The sequence below is a fragment of the Egretta garzetta genome, unplaced genomic scaffold, assembly GCF_000687185.1.
Source record: "Egretta garzetta isolate BGI_Z169 unplaced genomic scaffold, ASM68718v1 scaffold206, whole genome shotgun sequence".
Lineage (NCBI taxonomy): Eukaryota > Metazoa > Chordata > Aves > Pelecaniformes > Ardeidae > Egretta > Egretta garzetta.
In genome coordinates this window covers 2084515-2109832 of record NW_009259984.1, presented here as the reverse complement: position 1 = coordinate 2109832, position 25318 = coordinate 2084515, and the positions used below count along the sequence as shown (strand labels likewise).

The 25318-nt window shown below is 43.3% G+C and overlaps 1 protein-coding gene across 9 annotated transcripts in view; it reads right to left on the bottom strand.

Moving 5' to 3' along the window:
- The window catches only part of SYNE3 (spectrin repeat containing nuclear envelope family member 3), an 82249-nt gene that overhangs the window by 42781 nt on the left and 14150 nt on the right, over positions 1–25318 (bottom strand). For 4 of the 9 annotated variants that reach the window (XM_035896007.1, XM_035896003.1, XM_035896004.1 and 1 more), the window contains 2 exons: positions 3093–3250; positions 36–208 (listed from right to left, as the gene is read on the bottom strand). In XM_035896007.1, coding sequence (XP_035751900.1) covers positions 36–208; positions 3093–3236 — 317 coding nt within the window. In that variant the 5' untranslated portion in view covers positions 3237–3250. Of the gene's footprint in view, positions 1–35; positions 209–2568; positions 2864–3092; positions 3251–3824; positions 3835–5911; positions 6075–23365; positions 23397–25193; positions 25313–25318 lie in introns of those variants that run through there. The other 5 variants (XM_035896005.1, XM_035896006.1, XM_035896010.1 and 2 more) reach the window with 5 other exon arrangements.

The window sequence follows — 25318 nt, the reverse complement described above, 5'->3', positions numbered from 1 at the left end:
ATAGCAGTCTTGTGCAAAGAGTACGTTTGTCTTACCTGTGACAGTGAGTAATGTATATGGCTGTCTCTTCCCACAAGGCTTTAATGTCTTTCAGTTTAGATAGCACCTCGTGCTTCTTATCCTCACCGATGCTGCGAAGAGCAGTGTCTGCCTTTGCAAGAATCAAGTCCATTTTCAAGCTGCCTTCTGGTTCTAGTGCAAGTATTTTCTATGAGAAAAACAAATGAGACTGAAAGCATGACAAGAAAGCAAGTGTAATCATTGCCATTTAAACTTTTATCCAGGATTCATGAAGTCCCTACTGCAAAGCTTCTCCTGAAAAAGAAACCATGAATTTCTCTTCAGATTTATTTATTCTTAAACATCCTAAAGGACTGAACTGAATTGAAAACCATGTAGCAATTGAAAAAAATTTTAAGTTATCTACAAAAACCAGATCATCTCCTGTCAAGTATCTGCAGCTGTGTTTCCACTGCATTATAGAGTTATAGGACTATGTTGCCACATGCCAGTTGTTCTCCCCCACCTGCCAAAGAGTGCAGAGGCAATCTCCACAGGGTACGCTGCAACGTCTTAATGAAGCACATTAAAAAGGCTTCCTACTGCAAATAAAGGTTGGCTCAGAACACAAGCCAAGAGAAATTAACTAGTGGAATTTTCTGCCTGCTACCAACTTTTGCTTTGACCCTAAATTCCTAAGTTATGAATTGGTGAAAACGTGTGTCTTACACAAACTGGAATGCCAGGAACTGAAAGTTAAGCCATCTAGTTTAAGTAGATTCTCTTCCTCTACCCAGAGATGGAAAATCAGCACAACTTCTGTAAAGCGTAACAGATTAATTATGTCCTGATTTAGGTATCAGCTATCAGCATCACTTTATCCAAATTTCTGACACCACCAGATTAGCTTTTCTTGCTGTTCTTCCACAAACTCCTGGCAAACTGCAGGCTCTCAAGCTTGAAGGAAAAAGCATCTATAATGAAAACGCTGAGAGGTTCAAAATCAGCAACTACTTTTGGAAAGATTAGGCCCACGGGATTTAAAAAAAAAAAAAAAAAAAAAAAATCACATCAGTTATTGAGAAGGTGAGACCAAATCACAGGCCTTTGGATTTCCAGGCTCACATTCTGGGAAAAGATTTTTTTTTTTTTGGCAGGTACACAGCACATCTGCATGTGACATACAAACAGGTGTTTGGACGAACTATCAACTATGAAAAGTGTGATTAAAAGAATCCAGGAAAGCAGGGCAAAGGGTAGGACAGAAAAAGAAAATGAAAGCTATAGCTATCACCCGACAGGAAAAATTTAAGAGTAAAGCTGTATTCTAAGCCTGACATTCTTCCAGCAAGTGAAAAGCAAACAACAGCTGGAGAGAAAGCAGTGGCTGTACAGGCATTTTTCTTTTTCAAATCTGTTTTTTAAATGACTGCTATCTTTGGCTGGAAATTTCATTAACAAATTAACAGAAAATAAACCACAGGAAGGAAGCATGAAAAAAAAAAATGTAAACCAGATACAAAAAGAGAACTGAAAAATGATCACTGGATCTGAAAACAGCCAATAGGTGAAGCAGCGAGCACATCACAAGGAGACACGAGCTGGACAGGGAAGCCAGGCCCAGAACGGAGGCAGGATGAGGGAGCAGGAGGTAGATAATGTACACACAGGAAGAGAGAACAGACACTTGTTATTCTTTAGAAGATGAATTTTCAAAACCTGAATTGAAAAAAATCTTCTAATATGATTTTGTGCATGTTACAGACCTCCTCCAAAGCCCACAGAAGTCAACAGCCTTCAGTTCAGCCTTCAGTTCACCACAAACCTCTAAACCTTCCATCTTCTTATCTCTGCCATGAACGCACCCCCTTTGCCAAGCTACTACTCTCCCTACTCAAGCTCCTGTGTTTCTTGCAAGTTTTTTTGAGACTGTACATATCATAGTTTCCCAGACAAAAGGAAAGGGTGAAAATAATTTAAGGGTAGAAATCAATCTCTAGACCAAGAGGAAATACTTCAGATTTTCATGACTGACATGCAAGTATAGCCATCATCCATCACTCTCTATGTTATGCCAGAGACAAGATCCAGCCTCCAATGAGCCACAGTTAAGGGAAAAGGCTGAAGACATTGCTGTACCATCATGTGAACTACCTTGTCCTCCCTGTAAGCCTGCAATGCTTTTTTCTGGAGTTGTTAAACTTCAGAAGAGGCACTCCAAACATAAGTAGACACATAGAAAGAAAGAGTCTTGGGTAAATAATGATGGGAGAGATTTGGCCATTTAATTAAAGAACAGCCTAATTGGAATTAAAGGCAATACAAGTATAAAAATAGTTTCAGTGTTAATCATAGAAGTATCACTACTCCCTCTAATCATGAATGGTAGAGATGGGACAAAAAAGAGTGTTTCACTCTCTGAGATTACAAGAACATGATAACATCTAATGAAACTAAAGTTAATGAATGTGAAATCACAGTAAGAGAGCAGGCACAATCTGCAATGGGATCTCTGTGAGAAGTTATACAAGAGATTAAGCAAGAACAGAAAAAAATTAAAACATTTACCTTTTCATTAGCCAGATTATAAAGGGGAGCTGTAAACCCTCTTATCATCAGGATTTATGGAAAAGGACAAGGGGATTACACTACAACATCCCATTACTAGGACACTGCAGTCTTTATCGGTGCCAGAGTCCTGGAGCAGACGAACACTAATGTGATCTGATTCTCTCTTGCTACATGCTGGACTTCTCCAAATCACTATCTGGTTATTTCAAGCAGCAACTCCATTGTTTCAGGTTTGAGCATGCTCATAGGAGAGAGTAAACATCTTAGGCTGCCAAACCTGCTGCTAGTCTTCCAATCAATTTGAAAAGCTTGGGAGCCTGTGATACCAAATTGCCATCCTCTTTTTCTATAAAAAATAGAAAGAATACTAGTATAAACCCATCCACATAGGACCAATATTCCAGCAAGCAGGGGCAGCTGATAGTTTCCTAATGGAAAACTCCAGATCTCATAGCAGTAACTGCTGTAACAACAGCAGCAGTGACAGCCACCTCCAGATAGGTACATCACTCTTCCCTTACCTCAGTCTCTCTCAGTCTGGCTTCTAGGGCAGATCGAGGTCCCTTGGTGTTGTCATTGATCCTCAGCCTCTCTTGGATGGCCTTCATCCAAGCTTCTGCATTTTCCACACTACTGTCAAATTCATCCTGCAGCTGCTGAGTCATTGCATTCGAAGAAGCTGAAAGGATAAGAAACAGGGAAGTAAGTAGGTTTTGGTTAAGACCTAAACAGGAGTGCATTCAAGGCAATCTAAAGGAGTAAGGGAGAAAACCCAACGTTGTTGTTGCTTTCCTTTTCAATGGTAATACCAGAAAATGTAGCAGTATCACAATGCAGTCAAGCACAGAGAACACCTTCACACTGCAGCTTTCCCAAATGAAAATATACCAGGAAACAAAAAGAAGGTGGGGAACTGTGGGAGGCTCCATTATAGTAAAGAGATTTAATTCAAAGCTTAGATTAATCTGGTGTTTGTAGTGTATTCCAGATTGACTACACAAATCACAAACATTTCTGTCTCTTCCCAGAGCCTAGGCAGTACAAAACTCTCCCTATGCCATTCCAGAGCACTTATAAACCCCTTAAAGCTGGTGAGATCAGGATCAGATGCTTAGGCCCTCAGTTCTGCTAAGACCTTGGAGAAGTTATCCAAATGCATGTGCAGTGAGCCTGGGATATACAGACACAACGGGAACTGGCCAGGAACAAGACAAACAACTCACAAGCAATCTCATGGGAATCTCAACACTTACGGATTTCTTCTTTTGCCAACTCTTACTCCATACCAGGCTCTGAGCTTTTCCTTTTCCCCTCCCTCCCTCTTGCTGCCCCAGTCAGAGGGCAGCTGTGGTGGTTGCTTGCTCCATTGATGTACTCTTGTGTCTTCTCTGTTTAGAGCATAAGCTCTCTGCTGCCCAGATCTCTGCCTGTACAACAGAGGAGAGCCATCCTACGCTCGCCCTCAGGCACTGCCATACTCAACTTGACTAATAAGGATGAATCATAACAAAGCCCCCTGTAGGTCAGCTCTGCCAAAGTGAACAGAGAGACAGCCATTGACATTAAATGGTTTTGGATCACATCCTACAGCTACTGCCAGCCAAGCAGTCTCTCTTGTAAATGAAAATATTCTTCCTCTTTGTTACTGATCACTGACATATTTTTGCAACACAGAGTTTGAGGGTTAATTACTGAACCCAAGTTTGTTGTGCAGAATTCAGTTCCACAGCAGCCCCCTCAATTTCCATGAGATAATTCATGTGGAAGAAAGTGCTTGGTGTGAGAGGCAGAGCATGGCTCTTGGCGAAGCTGGACCAACGGTGTTTTGTAACCATTTTAACTCCTGGCAGCTCAGTCCTTACAGGGGAGAGGCATCCTGCTTCTGCCCACTGGCAGAAAGCTTCCCACCACCCTGCTGATGTTCCTGCACAAGGTAGAAGGATCCATGCAGTATTAGATGTCCTCCCCCATAGCTCCCAGTGCATTTTCTTCCACATTAGACCAGAGGAAACAAGACATTAGTGTTTGCAGCACTGATTTCTGGCAACAGAAACAGTGTAAATCGTTGCTTCCCAGCCTTCAGCAGGGTTTATGCTCAACAGGTCCCAGAATAGAGTGAGAGAGGTGCACCCACACAGCAGCTACTGCCCTACGCACCAGGATTACTGGAGCAGAGGACGGGTCAGACCTCCATGTGCAGACCAGCAGAGCTGCATTACATGGAAGAGGGAATTCCTCCCTCAGTGGGAGATGTCAGATGGGGCAGAATCCAAAGCTGCAACTCTCAGAGCTAGAGGGCAGTTTTAAAAAGTGTGACCTCGCCTTGAAAAGATTAAAGAATAGAACAGGATGTACTGGATTTAGTGAGGGTGATGTGGCATGGGGCAGCTACTCCCTCTCTCAAATATAAAAAATATGACAGGATATAAAATTAAAGCTAAAATCATTGACTTACATCGCAAGAGTCCTAAGGATGAAGCCAGCTAAAGGAGTCATGTTATTTTCAGTGAATTGCTAGATAGCTGTGTCTTTCTCCAACTGTGACTGATCCAGAACTGACATTCCTGAACTATAATAATCCAGCCCTCAGAAAAGAGCACACATCTCTTTGCAGCTGACTGATCAACTCATTTTCACATTAACATTTCTCATTCTACCTGGCAGCCATAGAGGGACTGCCCCCTACAACTTTCCCTGTTACGTATATACATTTCTGGGCAAACAGTTTCTGAATGTGTGACCATAAGCTATGGTGATTCCAGTTATGCTATTGTGAAACGAAACCTCATGGTACATTTGCTGGAAATACTCTGATGAGGAGCAGCATTCATTTCCTAGGAGAAGTTTCTATTCCTGGCAACATATACATCATATTTAAAACTGGCATCAGGACTCCAGTCATGGAGTAGCTGATACAGAACATTAGGTTATCCTAGTCCTAGTTCTTGGAAAAAGTAGAGGGCAATCAAACATGGTTAAGAAGCAGTGGAAAACCTACTGTCACCTAACATGAAGAAAACCCTACTCACACTCTGCCCTCCTGCTGCTGTCCTCTGAGCACAAGGATTTTCTGTCCAAAACGCACAGACCCCCATCCCACACACAGGCATTCCATGTAAGCAGCCAGTGCAGGAAGCCATGAAAAAGTGTTATTTCAATATTAACATCACCAGTTTGCAAAGGAAGAGAAACACTTTGTTAATCCAACTGCCTGCATAACATTGTTGACTGATTCTGACTCAATTCCTACACCTAAAGCACCATAAAGATGATTAAATTTAGCAGGGACTCTGACCCAACGCCCAGGCAGATTTCATGGTAACCTTATGACCTGCAATACCTGACATGGGTTTGGGCTGCCTGTTGAGACAGTGTCCTGTCCTCCCGCTTTCCTCCACACCTGGCAACCAGACCCTGGCTGAAGCAATCAGCTATGGTGTTCCGGAGTCTTTTGTTCTGGAACCCACTCACCCTTCCCAGGCATTAAAGGCATGGGTTGAGACCTGCAAGGAAAAAGTATGTTTTCTAATTTATTTTCTGCCTGGGAGGAAGAACAGCTGTTGACTCTATCTGAAATTTGGCAATACCTGTAATTTCTTCGCAAATGTTCCTAAAGCTGGGATAAGTGATTACTGGGTAAGTGTTAACAAATCAACAGTATTTACCACATTTCTGCTGCATCATTGGGACTAACTGACCGAGCAATACTCTGGATTTGAAATACAGGGCTCTGATCAGTACAAGAAATACAAAGGAGACATAGCAGCTCCTGGAACAGACCTGAGCTGTTCAGCTGTGCAAAGCCAGCATTCACAGCCCAATCTGCAACAGCAGCAGACCATTAGGGCCACCTGTACCACGGCGGGACAGCCCCTGTCCCAGGCTGCAGGCTCAGTCACTAAGACCCATTGTACTGGGGAAAGCCTCCCCTTAATCACAGGTGCGATCCTCTGAGCAATTTGTACAAAGTTATTTTTACCATAGTCATTTTCAAATGCATGTAGCTGTTCAAAACAGCTTTTTATTTTAATGCCACTTCAATCGGTGTATTAATTCATACCATGGAAGGCGTATTTGTACCGCAGAAAGCTTTTAGCGTCTCTATACATATGTTACTAAATGAGGGTAATAACTATGCCTAAGAAATTCTGGCATAGATAATGAGATGCTGAGCAAAACCAAGTTTTATTTGTCCAATTGCAATAACACAGTTACTTAGTAGAGGTAAGGAAGAAGCATATTTCGGGGTGCTGAGCGTAACTGACCCAGGACAGCTCCTGCAGCACATCCAGCGGTTATAAAAAGCATGTTTCAGGAACAGGAAAATCTAAGACAGACAGGTATTAGCTCTGGAATCCTTTAGCTGAACCTCTTCCACAACACTAGTCTCGCTACCTTCTCTCAATCGCCCTTCATGGCCCCCAAACCACCAGCTGGCAGTGCCTGGCTGGGCACATGTGTTTCAGTGCCACAGAGGGCACGATGCCTCAGCCCTCGCCCAGTCGCCCTGCCGGAGCCACCGCACACCCGCAGCGCAAGCAGGGCTTGCACTGGGCCGCCTGCGGCTCGGTTACTGCACCTTTGGAAGACGGGGAGATGAACTCCTGTGACAGCACACACCTGTCTCAAGTCAGCATCACTCCTCTCTTCTCCTCTCTCCTCCAGGCACAAACCCATTTAGCAAGGAGGGCAGCCAGAGGATGGTGACCCACCGCCTGTTCCCAAACTGCCCGAGGAGAAGGGGCAGCTGGCGGGGTGCTGGGGGCACATGAGCTGTCCACCTAGCTTGCCCACAGGCTCAATACACCAAATTAATGAGATCCAAAGCAACAGCAAGCTGGGTTTTGATTATAAAAACCTGCTCAGCTCCTGAGCTGTGCCCTGTTTGTGTTGGGCCGGGCTGAAGGCAAGAGATACAGAGGCAGCCTTGTATCAGCTCTGGTCTTGGAGCTGTCTTGCTGAAAGAGCAGATAAATTAATTAGCTGACTGCTCTGCATTATAGCTCTCGGTATGTAGCAGCACCATGGAGGTATGCGGAGATGCCTGGGTCTCCACGGCAGACCCCGACGCAGTGAAAGGCACAGATCCTCCTCCATGGGATCCACCAGCACTCGCGGGGCCGCATTGCTCTGAGCACTTCTTCCTTAGGTACAGCTACTTCAGCAGCCTTTCTAGTGCATCTAATAACTCTCACTAGGGTATTGTGAGATTTACTTATTTCATATTTGTAATGTACTACTGAGAGCTTTTATTTTCCAAGTGCAGTGTCTTTTTGTTAGGATTATTCTATTATTTTGCAATGTCTCCTAACATACTATTTTTTCTCTGCCAAGTTGTGCCTTTTTTTTTATAAAAAGAAAACTTCTTAAAATGTTTCTCACAACCACTCCCATTTTAAACATTCTTTTAAGCCCTACATTTATAAAACATAGACTTTAAAATGGTTTCAGTATGTCTTGGATTCCTATATTCATATCCTACTTGACTGGTTTCCAGAACTCAGTTCTTACAAAAATAAAAGTACAGAAATGCTCCAGGAAATTCAGATCACTCACCATTAGGGAGACTGTGTCCAATTACTGAAATCCTTCAAACTTTTCAGAACACTTTCCATTTGGTTCTGGGTTTGAACGTGGAAAAAAAAAAAATTAAAAAAGCCCACTGGGCTGTGTCAAATTTTATACAAATGCATGAGTGTGGAAGCAATTTTGGTTCTGGGAATTGTACTTGAAATATTTCATAACCTTTCAGCTTCCCTGGATATAGTAAAGAGAGCCCTGAGAAGGAGCAGAGCTGGGGGGTGCTGACCGGCCTGCTCCAGGCTGGAGCAGAAGGTCAGTCCTTGGCACAGATCAGAGAGGCAAAGCACTGACCGCTGTCTTTCCAAAGCTGAATATTCCTGGTCTACTCTAGGAGGAGCTATCTGAAATCACCAGTAGCTGATGCTTTGCCAGCCGAGGGATTGAAAGCCTCCAGGGAGCCGCACCCACTTAGAGAAGAGTTAAACTGCCTGAGTAGGTGCAGAAGCCCTCAAGGTTGCAAATAAACGATGTAGTTATTTCCAGCATAACCTTTTAGAGGCTCAAAACATTAATCCTATCGTCCTGGCCATCTTCCACCACAGCCTTTTCCTGTGTTATTTGCAGTGAATGTTTATGACAGTCAGCGATTGTTTGCCTTAATTAATGAGCCAGAGAATAAAAAGTTTTTTGGAATAAACACATCCATATCCTAGTTAGAAGCATCCCCTTCAACCAAGGAATGCTAACCTCATCAGTACATATAGCACTCATGCATATTATAATCATTTCCCTTACAAAACAATCTATAGGAAGCCTATGGCTAATACAAGACATTCTGCCACAACATGATCACACCCGACAAGTTTCTATCTATTTGATATAAAAACCTGAAAAGCAGAGAGGAAAAAAAAAAAAAAGTTTGTCAGACATGCTTTGTGCAGGCTAACCGTGAAAAAGTCTAATTTTTTTTCAACTGTTTGGTTAAAGATTAATTTCAGACTTTGGTGAGAGCCAGTGCAAATGGGTATCTTTTTGCTTTCTAAGAACGCTGTGGAAAATAAGTAATTCCCACGTCTAAAAAAAAATTTCCTAAAAAAGAAATAAAAATTTTAAAATAGTTCTATTTCTGAGTGGAGTCATCATGTGCAAGTAAGGCAGAGTTGGTTCCTGGGGCTATCTTCCCTTTAAGTATCAGGAATGACAATCTGTAGATCTGACCACAGCATTTTTAGTTTTCATGTTTTAATCTTCTCCTACTTTGGAAGTAAAAAGTATAGGTGAGGACTCTTAATTGCAAATCTCCCCCCGCTCCATACACTCCACACACACACACTCCTGCATTCCCAGGTCACTCTAGGAGACAGGCTGGTCTACCATCATTCAGCTAGGTAAGTAAAATGCAGGGTTTAGTACTGGTTTAGAACTCTTTTTTTACCACCAGGGACACAGCGTATCTGTATTGGATATCCATCTGGTTTGACTTTGATCTTCTCTCCCCACACTACTGAGGCATTAAACAATCTTTAGAGCATTTATTCATTCAGCCACCCCAGGGAGTAAGGCTATCTCTATCCCCTGTATAGGTACCACCTCAGGTTCAAAGGCAGTTTGTTTCTTGCCTCTAGGCAATAAGGAAATACTTGAAAGGACAAGAACAAAATTGGTAATTCCAGTAATAAACACTGCAGACAGTGATTTGCAGCCTTTTCTAATGGGCATACCTTCATGTGTCTCTACAGAGATGCACATCTCTCTACTGACTTTAGACTTAATGACAAGAGACCTGCTTTTCCTAGTTACTGCTCACAGACTCTTTAGTCTGGGAAATCCCAGGTTAAACACCTCTGGTCTAAAACTTCAGCAGAGATTCCTCAGATCCAGGGTATCTACTTTGGAAATTGCCCCTGGAGGGTACCTGTGGCTTTACCAGCAATCTACATCTTGTGAACTTGTCCCCAGCTGCTGGAGTAGGCTAGGTTTCAGCTTTGCTCAGCTTCCTAAGAGTTTTATCATCAGTCTGCCAAAGAAAAAGCACTGCAAGCCAACAGCATTAGTCTCACGGTCTCTGGAGCCTAGAATTTATGTATTTAATTATCTCCCACTTGTCCTCCACAGACTGGGTGCCAGTCACAGCACTGATATACTGACTAATCAACCTCTGTGGTATCTGCCTCTTGGCTAGAGATCAGTGAAAAATTCAGAGTGAATAATATATTTGATAAATCGTTCCTCTTTTGCTGGTCAAATACTGTGTACAGACAATCTCATTTTCTCAAAGGTGCAGTTATTCCTAACTATTTGCCAAATATGTTCTGCAAGTTAGTTTTGCTCTGTAGACTATTCCCAAGTAATTCTTCCTTGTGATTCTTAATACCCCAGCTGCGCTGATTAATTTTGGTTTGGCATCATGACCCTAGTGAGAAATTGTCCGTCTTCCCTGGCTGGCCGTCAGCAGCTCCTCTCGTTTGTGTGCAGTTTGTCACACGGTGACTCCTGAGGGACATTTTCATAATCAGGACCTCAATGTGTTGAGCCACATATGAAGCCTGTGCTTTTGCAGCACACTGCAGCGAGCAGAAGTGCCCTACAGATAAAAGGATAATACCGCTGTCCCAAAGAGATTACAGACGACACGTCAGAGGGCTTCAGCAACGAAAGCAAAGCGTCAGTGTGTACTGAGGGACACAGAGTGGTGGATGGAAGAAAGGGCTGTTATTGCCTGCAGCTGCATTTCCAGTGCTCCATGCAAGCTGTGGTGGTTCCACCACCCACATCCTCCACCCACCCCCTGAAGCCAGAGATACCGAGATCCTCAAGCCCTGCTTGAGCACAGGGCCTGCAAACACACTGGGACTCAGAAGCATGTCTCACACCAGGAGAGAGGATTCATTGCACCGAAACTCGGGCTGCCAGTGGGACACCTTGAGCTAGGAGCCCTGCAATTCCCTGGGGAGTCAGTGCAAGAGAGGGGCACTTCCAAGCAAGGATCCATGCCAGAGGTGGGACAACTTGCCTTCTGCAGGAATCCCATGTCCTGAAGAGGCTGGCAATCATAATGTGGGTACTCAGGGCTATGGGGTGTCAATCTGCCTACAAGCCTGCATCCTTTCCTCTTCCACGTAACTGTTTCACATTTGGACCTAGGGCTTTTTGCACATAGAATTTTTTTTCCTCTTACAAAACCAGTGTTAAATTTTATTTGGCCATCAGTCAAATGCCTCTGCGTGAGCAACTGTATGCAACCTGGGAGCACACAGCTTTTAAACTAATAAACCTTGTAAGTAAAGTATTTACTAGAAATATTTGTTAGAAATAGTCCCTTGCAAGCACTGAACAAGTACACTCCCAGGGCACAATTTCTTTTGTCCCCTTCAGAAGAACTGCTGAAGGACTAATTCCCCAAAACATAAGATTTCTCAGATATATCTTTCAAAACATTATCATCAGGACGAGCCTAATGAGATATTTACATAGAAAAAGTCAGACTCATTGGAATGCAAAAAAAAAAAAAAATAGTTAGCAAGCAGGACAATACTAATTTTAAATACTGAAGTTGTTGATTAAAATAAATGAGTGATTTTCATGGGATCAAAGCACATGATTATGGAAAAATTAGCAGATTTTCATTTGTATGGAACAGGAAGATCTGTTTATATAAAGAAAGATGACCACTGTAAGAGCTAAAGCCTTGAAATGCTGTCAAAAACATACAGCAGGGTAAAGCTAGACTTAGCCAGCCAGCACTCTGCACATAATTTAAAGTAACATTTGGACTAAGCTGATAATGCTAGGCTTTGTATTACAAAACGGCACTGGTTTGTGTTCAGACAAACCCATGGGCAAACAAGGCCTGCCTGTGTCCCAAACAAAATATACTACTGGAACTGCCAGCAGCCTCATCCCCAAGCTCAGACACAAAGTAGACCACTGCAAAGCGGTGGAGCTAAATTCATTCTGAGTGGTTGAGAACATTTCTGGAATTGAATAAAATAGGCTGCTTTCTCATGACTCATTTTTGCCTGAATTATTGCAGTTTCCGTGTCTTTGTCAGCCTCCCACACTGTGCGTGCTCGCCAGGCACTGTGGGTTACAGAGCAAGACCGCATCTCTGCTTTCAATTGCAAAGACCCCTCCCAGCAGCCGCTGGAGCAGGAACACGCTTTCGCTTCTGTAAAGAGACCAGCATCGCCCCAACTCCAGTGCTCTGCGTAGCCCAGGATTTCACAACGGGGATGAAGAACGCCGCCGAGATGAAGCAGCGCTGCCTTTTTAGCAGTCTTTTTAGCCTGCCCGAGGACTCAAATCCTATGGTTTATAAACCTACAGGGGATTTGAACTTCCTCCTACTGAGATTAATCAAAACCAAGAGTAAAGTGCCAGCGGGACCCAGCAGTGAACCACGTTTGTCAGCAGTCCACCTCCAGTGAGGAGGACCAGAGTGTTATTTAAAGCTGTGATCACAGATAATTACCATGCTGAGCAGCAAGAGCAAAGCCGATGCTTATTCTTCTCACTCTTACATCATCCACTTTTAATTACCTTTTAGAAACAGAGAACTACAACCAACCAAAGTTCTTTTTTTTTTTTTTTTTTTTCTGTTGACATCTGAAAAGATGAGGCAGCCTAGCTCTATTTAGACCCCAGTGGAACCTCAGGCCAATTTCTTGTTAGCAACTTTGAAAATCCCACCCTAAATATTATGGGACACATCTCTGGGGCTGCTGGTTGCCAGAGAGCTAACGCAGATACATTCATCTGAGGATTTGCACATGCAGGCCAGCATTTTTGACAAACATTTGCTGACAAATGTGTCATAGCACTAATGATTCTCAAACACCTGAAGTAAGGAAAAGGCATAAAGGCATAGATTTTTATAACCCAAGTAATACATAATTCTTCTACAAGGAGTAATATACATCATGGCATAAACTTAACTTTGATCTAAAAGAAATAATAAACTTTCCTAAGTAGTCTCCAAGGCCATGTCTTAAAGATGCCACAAACACTTGTTATATTTTAAAGGCATTTCTTGTCTCTGGAATTTCCCCCTGATATTTCCTTTGAATTCATAAATCAGGGCTGAGCAGGTCCCTTGCTAAAGCTTGACTCAGAGAACAGGATAAACAGGTTGTCACCTTCCTGGAGGAAAATGCATTCAACTCTATGATAGGGGACCACTGCTAAACCACAGCACAACAGAGTCTCCAATAATCCAACGTTTTGTGCAAAGGGCTCAATGAACACAATATAAGCAACGACGCTAGATGCAAGTTGTACTCCCTAATTAAAAAAAAAAAATTGAATTTCTGTAATCTCTTTTTAACTTATTGCATACACCCATGTTTCAACAGTTATATATGGGACCTTAAACCCACACTGTTTAACAAACTTCAGGAGGGGGATCTCAGCTGTCCCAACTTGCTGAATATTTTGGGGCTGTAAAAGCTGATATCATGTCTTGAGTGCCAGCAACACTTCCAACAGATGCACCTTCTATCAACTCCACTGGCTGCCCCTTATCTCCAACCCTTGTGGTGAGCACCATGGCAGGGATATTTTCACTCCTTTTTTTCCTGCCTGACATGAAGGAGTTCCCCATCCTGGCCTGCTGCTCGCAAGGCCTTATTTTGTCGCGTGGGGCCCTCACCCTCGGATCCTCCCACCCTCTCCTCCAGCACCCCACAGCGCTCGCACCAAGCAGGCGTGGGCTTTCTCCAGAGACAAGCACACCAACGGGCTGGTCTTTGGGCCCGTCACCAGCAACCAGCCGCCTGCAGCCATGTATTTCTATCTCCTTTTCATTAGGATTCAAATCCGTGACATATCAAGGAACTTAAGATCTCTGATGCTTCTAACTCCCTGGCAAATTTAACGGAAAGTGGAAGATGAGTTCAAAAAGTTATTAGGAGCCAAAAGATACAGACACGCCACAGGGTCATGACCATCTCACTTCCTTATGAAATAAAAGTAACAAACCATGCAAAAGCCTTACCAAAATCGTGGGAATTCTGGAAAAAAGGGCAGGTAAAAGTCTGTGGCGATTTCATAGAAGTTCCCTGATGGGTTTCCAGCACTGCAAGGGCAGTCCAGCCTGGCCCCCACTGGGCGTTACGCCAGCAGTTCGGCACGGCTGGCAGCACGAGCAAGTCTGGCGCGAAGAGAAACCGGCAGCTTCCTCCTTACTCACGTCGGAGGCAGCACAGGATTTCCTCTCTGCCTCCCACCGTGTGGCAGGAGTGAAAGAGGGGATGACAATCTAAAGACATATTAGACCAGAGGGGGGAAGAAAGAGAAAGAAAAAGCCAGCATGGTGTGCTGCTGCTGTTTGAAAGGTGGGTAAGATTTAAATAGCAATAATCCCCAGAAACTATCTAGTTCAGGTCATCAACTAACAAGCTGGTTAATTCCTGTAAGGATTAATGCTGGAAATTATAACGCCTGACAGATGTTTGCTGAACAGGAACCAGTCCAAAATACACAGCATGAAAACCAGCACTTCTGTGCAGCAGGTACATGTCAGAGCTGAGATTTTTAGAAAGCATTAGCTCAAGCTCTAATATAATTATAATTTTCCTTTCTACTCACTTTATCATCTTCTTTTTTCTCTTGGCTCCCTAGCAGGAGATTCCCTTCACAGACTGACACACTAATCCAGATTCTGCTCTCAGTTACAACTGAGCAATGTGAAGAAGCCAGCAATACCACTGCTGCACGACCTGGCTGAATGGAACGCACTCTGTAGGCGTTAGCTCACTCTAGTGATGGAGCACTTGATGAAGTCTCCATTCCTGATTCCCCCAAACTATTGGAAAATATAAAGCAGCATTTTCCCTCAATTATTCATGATCCCTCTCTGGGTGTGCCTGCTGTTAGACATTCAATGAAATAAAACCCACTGGTTTGGTCTACCCACCCACTGCCATTTGCATCATCCTAATAATGTAGAACTAGTTAATATACTCCAAGACCAAACCACATCCCACTTACGCTCAAGCTAGTGTAAATCCAAAGCAAGTCCATATGGCAAACAAATCCCTAGTTTTACAGTTGCTGTGTATCATAATTTGTATTACACTAAGCAGCATTTCCAGGATTACAACAAAAGTAAGGAGGAAAGATGGAGAAATCGGTGAAAACAAAACATGGGGAAAGAAGTTCAAATTCTACCTCTAAATCCAAAGTTACAAATGGGGATAAGACTATGAACCCCTCCACTCATTGCAGTGGCAGAATCAGGCAACACAAGTGAACAGCATGGGGAAAAACTGAAGAGAGGAACAAAGATTGAATGAAAACCTAAGTGGAAGAACAACAATGGGATAGAAATTGTTGATCGAGCTAATCCTGTGAAGTTGCTAATACAGAGGATTAACTGAAGACCAGTAGCCTGCTTTAACTAGGCTCTGATCCCCGTGTGCAATGGTGACCCCAATGCAGCCAACTGAGCACAGAATTTTGCCACCAATGGTGAAAAGGAATGAGTGACAGAAGAGGAGCAACATCTTAGGAGTTAGCAATGCTGTCAGTGCTTCTAGAGAGAGAACTGATATATCAGCTATTTTCCAACTGTCTTGTTAGCCTTTTGCTAACATGAATAATCCTTAGAAATTATGAGAAAATCTCAAAACACGCCAGCCTGCAGACTAAAATATACAATGCCTGGGGGAATGCAAACTGGAGAGCAGTCCATTTATCTGAAAGTCAAATCAGGATTGTTTTAAGCTTGTGTTGCTGTTTGAATGGTGGAGTTCAAAATGCCTATCAATGAACCCCTTCACATGCTTTCCCCCCGTTCTCTCTCTCCTGTGAGACAGGAAAAAAGACTGAAACTACAAGTACTGAAGAAGCAGAGCATATATGACTAACGTCAACTACACACAACAGTTTCTAAAACACAGCAAGAAGTGGTCTCTTTGGATGACTAACCCAGAAAGCACAGGAGCCCAGCAGTGATCCTGGTGAGTGCAGACTGCCACAACCTGGAGGCAGCAATGAAAGGATCAAACTAACAGTCAGAAATGCAACGTTCCCCATAAAACTTTCATTAAGTTAGTATCAAAACATATTTTAAATATGCAAGTCCTAGATTACCATTTGAGCATATTTCCCTTTAGACCAAATTACATTTTTCCATATTTTAAAAGGAAACTGCAGTTTCAGGAAAATATTCCAAATGTTCCCACAACATCTGACTTGCCTTTCCCTTCCTTTCCATACAAAGAACATTATTTTCAGTTTCAGTGAGGGATGGAACAGTGTTTTTCCCACTCTTCAGGCCAACTATCATCTCTGTTGTGGTAGTGGAAAGCGCTTGAATGACCCCTTCTTCAGCCTGACATCTCTAAGTTCAAATATGGATTCAATTACATCTGTAAGAAAACCAGCTGGATGATCTTATATTACCTGACAGTCTGTAGGCACTGCAAAGGAAACCTATTTCTGCAAACCCAGTGCAGCCCATGGGAGTTAAATGACCATATTGCCCCACCGATTAACCTACTGTACTTAAGTGATACTCCGGATAGACTGGCCTCATTGCCCACTAATCAGATATCTGCATCTTTGAACAGCCCGTGATGTACGAGACCGCTATCTGTTTAGGAGACAGAAACTATCACCCCAGCAGGATTACATGGGTTATAAATTATAAAGCATTGTCTGAGGTCTGACAAAGAACTATGAAACCCCTCATGTAGGAAACAGAACAGCACTATAAAAAATTTCCCTCCAAGAAGACCATTATGACGGTGTTATATATTCTTACTACTCTGCAGAGGCTCAGGTCCTAGCTGTGAAGCAGCACTCCACCATGCTGCGGGTAGCATGTGTAGAGCAGTGGTGGCATCCCCAATTCGCTGGGGTTACTGCTGAGGCAGCAGAGAAGCAGCAGAATATGGATCCAGAGAGAGGGGGAACACACAGGAGCAACAATGCAGTATTAGTCAGCCTGAAAAGCCACTGCCCAACCACTGCCCAACCAGCAGCTGCCCAACCACAGTCAAGTTTCCACAGACGTTGCAGGAAAAGAGTTTTAAGGAAGAATCTGAGGGATGGTCATGACGTGGATTTGGGAAGGATTACATGTGAGGACAAGACCGGGAGAAAAAGCATGGAAGTGCTCAGGTGAAAGCCTACTGAGCATTAGTGGAGGTTGGTGTCATAGGCTGGCAGCAGCTCCCTCGGTACAAATGAAGTGCAGCACGGGGCTGTATGGGGATCAATTTCCATCTTCTGGGAAAGATCGCCTTTCTAACTGTATTTTAATTCTGAAATAGAATAAAGTTGGTATAAAAGGTCTCTCCATGCCATTGCTGCTCCCCAAAGAATCTGTTTTGGAAATGCTGTGAAAGGACTTTTCAGAAAAGGAACACCCACAGCAAGTATTCAAGTTGTCCAAAGTACTGGGCTTGGAGGTACTGGTGGGGGTGGCAGCGACAGGCGTCAAGTTCTTGGTCTCTCTTTCTGGTACAATTTCACTCTGTGTAAATAATGAATCATTATGCAGAACCTAATCATTAAGCAGAGCCTAATGATTCAGGTGTCCCACCTGCAAGCTGAGCATCTGAAAGATCAGGCCAAGGCAGTTATTATGATCTGTCCTATTCAACAAGACAAAAAAAAAAAAAAAAAAAGTATTTTGACTTTATCAGTTAGCAAAAAAAAAAAATAAATAGAAAAAACACAAACCAAAAAACCCAACCCACACACAAAACCAAACCCTGAAAAATGTCAGATCTGATTTGAGCAAGACTAAAAGAACCAAGATGTGGGTTAACTGCTGCTATGTTTGCTTAACTGAAAAAAAGTCTGTTTGCAAATCCCCAAACTAAGGTGTAACCTACTAGTTGCAATAACCTAAAAGTGCTTCACAAATACCAGAGTGATAAGACAACACGGGAAGGACGCACTATAGAAAACAATTACATGTGGAGCACTAGACCAGCCTGTTAACATCCAGGTAAATTCCTCAGCACTGACTAACTACAACTATTCAGCACTACCAGGGCTTTTAAAAAAAAAAAAAAAAAAAAGCTGTGACATACAAAGTATTGGGATTAAATGTGGTCATGTAATTACTTACAAAAGCGTTTCTTATAAACACCTTCAGCTCTTTGATCAGCCAGCAAATGCTACTTTGCTCTGCAGACCAGAATGACAGTACCAGCCCTCCTCCACCATCACGTATTCTGACAATACAAAACAGCTGGACAACCAAACAGCTCAGCTGAGAAATAAAGCAATGCTGAAGGCAAGAATATCTTTAGGGTTGCTGGTAGCCCCATCCTAAACACCCCTCAGTAAATGCGATCAGGTGGTTAAGGTTTACAAGCCTCATGACAAGGGGAGTGTCTGAAGAGGGGGTATTTTGCAAATGGACAGATGTTCCTACCCATCTTCTACAGCAGTGGAGAAGGTACATAGATGGTGTTGCAGGCAAACCACGGATGTGGGCAGCGAGGTCTGGGCTGATGGGCGGTGATGAAGGCCAGCCATATGGTGGATGGCTGGAGGTGGCACACCTATCATTGCCTTGCACCACCCAGGGTGCAGGCAGCTGCCAGGTGGTGCCAGGGACACCCTCCTGCTCCCTCGCTTCCTTGCTGTAACTCCTCTCACTGCTTAACTCCTCTCTTTCTTTCTTTCTTCTTCTTTGTCTCCCTAATTAGTATCTTATTGATTCCACACTTACACGTGAGCTTCTGTCAGGGCAGGGGACAATCATTTTGGGGATGTCCGTAATGGGGCCATTTTTCAGACACAGACCTTTAGTTCTGGACCAAGAGCTCAGTGCAAATGGCACTGTCTTCTAACTGAAGTGCTTCAGAGGAGCAGTAGTCATACCTGGGGTTGGATTTGAGAAAATCTGGGTAAGAAATTCATTTACACATTTTTTTAAAAAATTAAGTAGTAACTAGGGAACAAGCATTTGAAGAGAAGGAAAGTTCTACAACACGGGGATTTGAAGCTTGCATATTAAAAAAAAATTAATAATAACAGAGAGGCTTGAATATTTTTTCCCTTCTTTTAGGCTGAAGACATTTCCTGTAGATTGTTCTTTCATGCCAGCAGTATGCACCCACTGACAGAACAACTAATGGAGTCGGCGGGTCTATAGTCTGAGAATACAAGGGAAAAATCCCAAGCTCTGGAGAAGCCAAGGGCAATACTGTCACAGAGCCAAGACTTCTACCCTGAATCCTATGGACTTAAAAGACAAGGCAACAAGAAATGTTTTCCTTGGGTGCTCTCTTTATCTGGACATCTAAATTAACCCGAACACTTCTCGGTGTTTACCGAGCCAGTGTAATTAGCTCTGTGCTTCACACAAAGCCTGTGTTTAACCCGCTGCAGCTATAGACCATTTCTGCTGACTACATAATAAACATCACCTACATTTGTCAACCACTGTCACCTGCCATTCATACAACCACTACCACGTTCCCATGGAGACTCAAGAGCACTGGTGCAAAAAGCCTTTTGCATTAAGAAAAATCGGTCATCTAGGTTAAAGGAAATGGCCAGCCTGAGGAAGAAGTGACAGCTCCAAAGACTGGTTTCTCCGATTTACTCGCAGGACCTTTAAGGCACAGGCATATTTCCTCACATGACCCTGCCTTCCCATCTAACTGATTTGAAAAGGGCTACTAAAATGATCTGAGGGCTGGAGCACCTCTCTTATGAGGACAGGCTGAGAGAGTTGGGCTTGTTCAGCCTGGAGCAGAGAAGGCTGGGGGGAGACCTGATTGTGGCCTTTCAGTACCTAAAGGGGGCCTATAGGAAAGAGGGGGAAAATCTTTTTAGTAGGGCCAGCTGCGACAGGACAAGGGGTAATGCTTTTAAACTAAAACAGGGCAGGTGTAGACTGGATATAAGGAAGAAATTCTTTACAATGAGGGTGGTGAAACACTGGAACAGGTTGCCCAGAGAGGTGGTGGAGGCCCCATCCCTGGAAACATTCAAGGCCAGGTTGGATGGGGCTCTGAGCAACCTGATCTGGTTGAAGACATCCCTGCTCACTGCAGGGGGGTTGGACTAGATGACCTCTAGGCGTCCCTTCCAACCCAAAATATTCTATGATTCTATGAAAATGCAAGGAGTACATCAGTGCCTCTACACCTTCCACCTTCAGCTTCCCTGAACTTTTTCAGGCCGTGCTGACAACGGGGTGCAAAGCCTGGATAAAGATCAGCTGTTACATCTCTTAAAGTACTCCTCAGTCAGAGGCAATATATTTTTCTGCTAGGATTGCCTCATTATAATGGCAGGAAAACAGAAGACAATCATTCAGTGCTTTAAATCACATACCACTTCTTTGTAAGGTGGAGAGAAAACACAGCCAAAAGTAACTCTACACTTTTTGCACAGCTTGATTTTTTTATTGCTGTTGTGTCAGTCCAGCTAAGTGAGTAGGTGAGTCAGCATGTGAGGGAATCTTGTAGGCTAAAAGCTCCAATCCTGTGGGGTTTTAAATAAACCCAAGTATCCAGATCCACTCTGCCTCACCCATGACACCCTCGAACCTAGTACCGACAAAACTGCTGCCACATACATCAACTGTACCCTGTGAGATGAGATGTTAGTGTCCCCGTTTCACAGATGGAGACACTGATGCTCTCAGCATCACGTATCTGTCAAACATAGCCTCCAACAGACGGTGCCAGACTCAAAAAGACATGAAGCACGCAACATCAGGGGTCGCATTTTAAACCTTTGATTGTATGTGCTTCTTCAACATCATAGAGCAAACCTGTGGCACAGATCACAGCTCTTCTGAATCAGTCCAACGCCTGAAAAGAAGAATGACCACGTGCCCAACAACACACTCCCAATTTGTATGTTGTTTGGGAGTCATGGATTAAGGCCTTGACGACTATGCTGTTTACTCAGCAGAACTATGCAAACAGTTTCAGGAGAATTCATGAGAACTCTGGTTGTATACACCAGCCTGGATCAAAACTTAGGGGTACACTTGTTCTTGAAAATCAGGTATTTGCAAGGAGCCTTGGAGAACATCTCTCACTCCATCAAAGATAACTTGCTGAACATTCTGTTATTTAGTCCCACAAGGCACGATACTGAAAGAAGTTACAAGGTGCTGTTACTCTCCAGCAATGGGAAGAACGTGCCTGGGAGAGGAAGCCTGCAAATTGGGCTACCTGTCAGACTTGTCGCTGTTCCTGGCTCTGCCAGTGAATTCCTGCATTGCCTGGGCAAACACCACAGAGTCACATGCCTCGCTTTGCTCAGCTATCCCACACAGTAATATCCACCTGCCTCAAAGGAACCCAAAGGTTTTTTCTGGGTCTGACTGCTCTTCTATTACAGCCAGTGGGGTTTTACTATTACCACCATCATCAATTGCAAGGGGAGCAGCATGCAGCCTATGTAAAGTGTTTCTAGGATTCTAGCACAAGCTAATCCACACAGGCCTCTCATTCGTCTTGTGGTCCCAGGTATTACCACACATTTCTGAAAAGGCTTTCTGCATAGCACAACTGCAACAACAGTCATTTCACCTTCTAATATACCACTAAACACTAAGCAAGAACAAAAGAAGCAAGCTGCAGCTTGATACCTGAATTCCAAGAAAATTACAATCTCATGGTTCTCCTTGTTTCTTGCCATCTTCTTCAGTTTCTTCCAGTATGTTACTTCATGCATCTGTTCAGTGAGATCCCAAGGCTGAGATCGCCACTTACTCCTCAGCCTATTACAGTCAAAAGCATAAATTCCCTTGATATGAAGGACTTCATATCAAGCCCATGTCTTCTGTTTATGTGTAACATAGAAAAGATGCTTGTGCCAACAGAGACATGAAAAGTCAGTTCTGCCAAAGGGAGACAAACGAGTCTACCTCATCTTTAAAATCAACGCATTGTTCCTTGGAATACTATTAATCTGCGTACACAGACAGATAGAGATATCAAAGATTGCTTATTGAACTGACACATGGTGTCAGTGAGAATGTCCTTCCCTGCCAGATCTACAATCTTTACCTCAACAGTGAGGTGGGGACACTTCAGATAGCTGAAGTTAAATACCCTAAGGCTTACAACTCCGTGAGTCATTTTGTTGTAATACAGGCAGTACCATCTCGTGATTCAATTTATTAGCAACACTGGGACATACCATGATAAGCATCAGTTCATGCTACTTTGAGTCTACAAAGCGGTGAATCCAACAGCAATGTCTAACAGACAGCATGTTTACCACTTGCCCTAGCTTCATGCACTCACAAGTCAGGATGGTGCAGAGAGATCAATTCTTGTGAAAGGCAAGGACTGACCTGAAGCTCCAGCTCCGGAGAAGAGCGTGTAAGGAGAGATCCTTTATGTAAGGACCTCCACTTTCATTTAAAAGACTATTTCTTTAAAGCTCTGAGTGTTATGCCCTAAACAGTCAAACACTAGAGAACAAAAAAGAAAAGTATATTTTCAAACAAAAGAACAAAATTGCATTTAAGTTGATGCTGACAATGCTGCAGCTTGTCATGGAAGAATTGTTATAAAAAATTCTACCTTCCTAAATGCATATTACACTGTGAGCTACAGGCAATGGAATTACTTTTCGGACCAAAACTTCAGCAAAATTCAAGGGTGTGTAGTTTGGTGTCTCCCACTAATCAGTATCAGGCTGAGTTAGCGGTGGACTTGACAGTGTTAGGTTAACGGTTGGACTTGATGATCTCAAAGGTCTTTTCCAACCTAAACAATTCTATAATAACATTCAGTAAGTCTTGAAACTGTTGGCCAATTCTGTTAAAATAAAATAGATCTAGAGACGCTAGTTGAGATCATAGCCCTTTTGTACTTGATGCACTTGTGCAAATGTGTGCCCGGCAGAACAAAGACAGGAGCTGTGCTCTGGAGATGCAGCAAAGGAAAAAACAAAGCGCTTTGTGACCAACACAACTCAGGAAATCAGATCTCCTACAGAATTGTGCTCCTTGGCTGATTAAACGTTTACACTGAACTGTACTACAATCTTCTGTTTCCACGTTCAAAATGCAATGCATCAAATCAGAGTTATCTCTCTTCTTTGAAGTTTTGAGGGAAATGCCAGTCCAGGGGCATTCACCCAAAAACCCCTTCTCCTTTCCTCTTTACAACTTCATTTACACCGCGTATCTTAACGCCAAACAGAGGCAGTCACGTATGAAAGCATCACTCAGTCCCTAAGCTAAAAACTTGAGAAAATTGGCAAGTGTCTGACTCTAGACTTGCTTTTCCCTGTTGGTCTGTTTCTACAAAATTTGCAAGAACTTAATTACCTTGGAGCTGTTCTTCTCACGCCATACTTGGCTGAAAATGGGAAATGGAAATAAAATATTATTTAAAGGACAAATACCTGAAGATGCATGTGCTTACACATACTAAAGGATGGCATAAACCTTGCTTCCAACAGAAGCTATGCTAAAAGATAGACGCTAGTTATCTTTTTGAAGTTGCAACGCAGGTGCTAGGTTTGGAGCATCCCCTCAGGCAGTGGCATTGCTCTTCAAAGACATGCGGATGCAGGCATAGCCACATCCTGAGGCTGAGCATCCACAAGCGTACACAGAGGTTTTTAGGATGATTTGGGAGCCACAGATAACTGGAGGGGCACAGAAAAACGGCTTACACAAGAGGGAAAGCTAGACACTCTTCTCAGTGAGGTCAGTGCACAAAGGCCACACAAGAGTACACAGGCACCAGGAACAGACTTGGAAGCATGGTAAAAGTCTTGACCAGGATGGGAGGGGAAGGAGGAACAGTGAAATACGTGGCTGAAGTAAAGAACTGGAGCTATCAGAAGAAGGAAAACAAGAAGAGAGGCAAGTACCACAGTACTGCACCTTGAATGGTAGCCAATTCTGCCTTTGTTGGGAATTTGAGAGGATTCCGGATCTGATGATTCACAAAGAACATGAAAACAGCATTGGGTGTAGGGGAAAGCTGTTTTCACAGAGAGCCCATCAGCTTTGTCAGACTCCACTTCCTGACAACTAGTTTGTAGGGAACAATGTTTCCATGACTCACCAAGAGATGGTTGCTTCTCCTTGAAATAAAAGTCACCACGGGACCGACTGTAGTGAGTTACACTTCCTTGAGATCCAACTGGCTCACACACTTGGCAACCACGGAGACTGCCAAGCTGATGTGCATTTCAACAACCCACAGATTTGAGACACTTTTAGAAAAAGAAGGAAAACACTTGAAGGCAACCAATCAGCTTTTAAAGTTTTGTTGCATTTTTAAAATTTTTTCCCCCAGAAAACAACCACTGTATACAAAGATTGTCAAATGGCATGCAGGACGCCAAGGGCTTAAAAGTAACATCCAAAAGTAGCAGCAAGAAGCTGGTAAGAGTCGCGTAGTGATATTATTTTTTGTTAAAGATTTGAGATACCTAGGCTTAGATTTGAGGCAAAGGAGAAGGCAGACATCCTGCTCTGATGAACTTGCAAAAAAAAGCAGTATCTTGCAACCACCATTTTCACAATTAATCATCACAGATTCCATAATTCCTGCAGATTTCAGGCTGTTAGCCTATTTGAGTAGAGCTGTTTCTAGGAATAAATGTTTTCCTGGATAAAGACCTAAATTCACGCAAGTCAGACCAGTAAGTATTTGGGAATAAAAGAGACAGCAGAAATGAGCGTATGAGAAACTGAAGCCTTACTACACATTGGGGTGGGGGCGTTTACATATGGAAGTCATACAGTATCTAAAAATGAGGGTAGCAGCTCTTATCATAGTGAAAGTGGGAACCTTTCTGTTTAGGAGGAAAAAGAGAGGCAATGTCACACCTGCTTAAGGGGAATCGGAGCTGAACTAGGATATATTTAATATATTTGAAGGGGAGAGAGGCTGGGGAAGGAGATCAGAAACAAGGAGCTTGCGAACTGCAATAGAGTCCTGGCAGCGGGGACCGAGAGATGAAGAAATTTGACAGCAACGCTGGGCAACCAGCTTTGGCAAGAGCATGACATCTGTGAAGGAAAAGTTGTGGAATGCAGCTGAACGCTTCCAGCAGGCTGGTACCCACTCACAGATGCGATTTTTTTTTTTTAAAAAAAGAAGTTAAATAAAAGGTTTCACCCGTTCGGCTGATACTACCTAGGGAGGTACGTTGCAATTACTGCAGCTGCGTTGTTACGTACGTGAGTAGTACACCGGGAGCTCTCGCACTACCCAGGCAGCCACCTCGGCGAGGGCAAGCGCTGCCCCCGCGTCCGGCTCTG